Source organism: Octopus bimaculoides, chromosome 9 (assembly GCF_001194135.2).
Source record: "Octopus bimaculoides isolate UCB-OBI-ISO-001 chromosome 9, ASM119413v2, whole genome shotgun sequence".
Lineage (NCBI taxonomy): Eukaryota > Metazoa > Mollusca > Cephalopoda > Octopoda > Octopodidae > Octopus > Octopus bimaculoides.
Window position 1 is genome coordinate 16,268,596 of NC_068989.1, and position 3,748 is coordinate 16,272,343.

Here is a 3,748-nt window from a genome sequence, read left to right on the forward strand (position 1 = left end):
TTGTGCCTTTTTTCGATTAACTCAATGTTTCTTAAACATGGGTTTAGTATGTCAGTGTACTTTACACCACTAACTCATATAGGCACCATATAGCGAGCTGGCAGAAACGTTATCACGCCGGGCGAAATGCTTAGCGGTATTTCGTCTGTCTTTATGTTCTGAGTTCAAATTCTGTTGAGGTCGACTTTGCCTTTCATCCTTCGGGGTCGATAAATTAAGTACCAGTTGCATACTGGGTCAATCTAATCGACTAATACCCTCCCCCAAAATTTCGGGCCTTGTGCCTAGAGTAGAAAAGAATATTTGAAACTACACATTTTATGGAAATGTTTCGGGTTCATATTTCTCAACATATGAAGCCAGTATATTAATTTATTCTTCATTAATATCGTCGTCATCTGTACCTAAAAGCCATTGTAATTTTATGTATCTACGTGGGTGAACGTATGTCCACATTGCATTTTATTTTCCGTATAACTGATAACATTTCTCGTATAAGCCACACGACGCCCATTATAATGGAATAGAGTTCGGGCGCATAATTAATATCGAAATAACATGCTAATAATGTACTCCTAGCAACAAGACAAAAATTTGTACCTACATATTGATGGTCGTTCTTTGTCGCGGTGGGGTGCTTGCCTGGACCAATGGCTCTGAAAGCGATACCGTCAGGAGTTCTAAACTCCCTGTAGGGTCGCCTTTGGTGGCAAGGTCGAGGGCGAGAACCCATACTAAGCGCGACCAAACCCCAAGGACCCCAACAGTGGAACAAGCAGATGATGACTACAACAAACTCAACGCCTGAACCAGGGGATGAAGAGGGAGATGCATGACGGACATGCCAGAGAAGATGTCACTCAAAACTATAACCGGGTCAGTGACAGTCCAAATATTCTCCATATACAATACACTTAGTACTGTATTCTATACGGAGAATAAATCTATATCATTTCTAATTCGCTTATCCCTACATTTGCCTCTATGTATGTATGTATGTATGTATGTATGTATGTATGCATTGATGTATTTTCGTTGTAGAAGTAGTTTTCAAGATTTCTGCTGCAATGGTTTTGACGCTTCCGATTTTCATGATTTTTTGCTTTCCAATATTTATATATACATGTGTTTGTTCAAGAGTTTGTGTATTTGTATGTGTGTGGATTGTGTATGTGTGCGCGCGCGCATGTATTTATATGTGCATATACTATATACATGTACTTTTATTTTAAATACAGGTGCACCGTTTAGATTTCTGAAATACCAATTGGACTTTGAATGAAGTAACACACACACACACACACACACACACACAAGGTCTACGAAATGGAAAATAGGAACGGAAAATAAAAAGAAAAGAAACATACATCACCACAGCAAAGGAAACATTAAACGTGCAATTGAAACATTCAAGTAGCATGATGTTTTGATAGTAAATAAACGTCATTGACCATTTGTAAGTGTAACATTTCCCAGGAGCGATGCAAAAAGAGTATACACCAGGTGTGCCGGTACTGCGATACGGAGACGATTTCTATTAGAACGCATTTCAATCCACTTACGTCACTACTTCCATTAGGAAAGCTATAACAGTCACATCTTTATCCCTTTATAATCCATCCATCCATCCATCCACACACACACACACACACACACACACACATACATACATACATACACATACACACACACAGATATGTACATCCTACCAGATGCAAAAGAAGTCAATACTGAATATTGGTGAGAACTTGTAGAAGTGAAAGTAAATGTTTATATATTATCTATTCCGAGCACATCGTCATAAATACACACTTATATAAAAGATACATACATACATACATACATACATACATACATACATACATACATAATACATACATATTTACATATATTTGTATATAAATACATATACGCATACATACATTCATGAATGCGAACAAGCAAAAAATTATGTATAAAAGAATTTATAATTAAAAGAGTGATCACTCATCTATAACTTTTGATCCCGATTGTCTCATCAGATTGCTATCCACCCTCTACCTCCCAATGTATCCGATCCACTGCCGTGATCGATCTGGTACACAACCTTTTCACTTATATAAGCTCATCACTTGCACAATGTGTTACTACTACTTATTTCCAAATTTAAACGTTTTCCATCATACACTCGACTATAATTTGAACGTTGTCGACAGCAACTACAGTGCTGCTCCAGACGTCGAAAATGAAACTGCGATGACACAGCTTTGTGGCGCCATTAATGACTACGATAGATGCTATCTTTGGAACTCCTGTTGTTTGGCAGCTTTGAAATGCTGTCAGGAACAACACAGAAATATCCAGACGTTTACGCCAAACAACAACACTTTGTATTGTCCACCTACTTGGGATGGTTACGGCTGTTGGAATATGACACCTGCGAAGACTAGGGTCTTTGAAAAATGTCCGAGTTATGTTACAGATGGTATCTGGGCTTACAGTAAGTAATTATTACTAGTATTATCATTATAGTCGTTGTTGTTGTTATTGTTGTTGTTGCTATGTGTTAGATGTAATTCGCTTTGAATCGTGAAAGGTTACGTTTTTTTGTCGAATATACTTTGTTGTGTTTTAATTTTGGGACAGTTCGTTGAATAAAGATCCCTACTTCATTGTGTGAAGATGAAGACAGTAAGGGTGGGCCTTAAGGAGCGCCTCCCTAACAACAAATTTCAGCATATCGTAAATTTTAATGCTTAAAATTATGATGACACCAGAGCTCACTCCCATTGCAGTGCATGAAGTGATAGGAGGGGAAAAGATTTCTCCGAATAAAACATTGAATACAGCATTTCTTTTCACCCCAGTTCAGACATTATCAGGCTTGACTGCTAACTTTAGATGTGACGACAGAAAGACATGAATACGAGGACAATGACATTAACAGTAACAACAGCAGCAACAGCAGCAGAAACAATAGCAGCAGCATAGGCAAAAATAACAACAGCAGCGATGACAGCAAGAACAACAACAACGAAATCCAAAACAGCAGCTATAACAATGAAACAGCAGCAGCAAGAGGCGACCGCAAAAGTAACATCAATGACAAGAACAAGGTGTTGGTGGGTCGACTTCACGGACAGGTAATCTTTAGCTAGAATGACAGTGAAGTCAACGAAATATTTCTCAACCTTCTGAAACAAGAAAGAACAAATGACACAGGTGGCACAACTTGGAAAAGTAGACGGGATGGAAGACCAAGCTGCAATCCCAGCCGAGGTTTTGGCAACAAATGTTTCTAAAATTAGTGCTGCATTGCTGTGAGTCGGCAAAAAACTACGCCTAGAAGCAGCAACACACGTTGATGCGGGAAGAGCTCTTAAAGATATAGATAGATATAGACCATGTAACCAAGGTCATGTAGTTTAGGAGCGTGGGAAACCTTCTTCAGAAACTAAGCAAAAAGGAAACTTACCCCCCCCCCCCAATCAACATATTTAGGATGAAGGACCTGTCACTTTAAGATAAAGCGAGTTTCACCAGGGTTGGACATCTGGTGGTTTTGGACTGTGTAGTCTTGGAGGGCACTGATGCCTTGGAGGTCAGTGACACCTTCCTTGGTGTAAAACAAATTGAGAGGGAATTTTGGTTCAGGACCGCACTGAAAATCCACTTCCAGATCAAACTGGAAGATGTGAACAAGATTCCAGACCTTATCGACCTGCCCAGTGGAGTGGAGCTGAGTGTTGTGGTTGAGAGCAGAAGGCTA

General features: G+C 39.2%; 1 protein-coding gene across 1 annotated transcript in view; it reads left to right on the top strand.

Moving 5' to 3' along the window:
• The window catches only part of LOC106876900 (calcitonin gene-related peptide type 1 receptor), a 174,412-nt gene that overhangs the window by 79,674 nt on the left and 90,990 nt on the right, over window positions 1–3,748 (top strand). Inside the window, exon 2 of the mRNA XM_052970321.1 lies at window positions 1,239–2,479. Coding sequence (XP_052826281.1) covers window positions 2,047–2,479 — 433 coding nt within the window. The 5' untranslated portion in view covers window positions 1,239–2,046. The remainder of the gene's footprint in view (window positions 1–1,238; window positions 2,480–3,748) is intronic.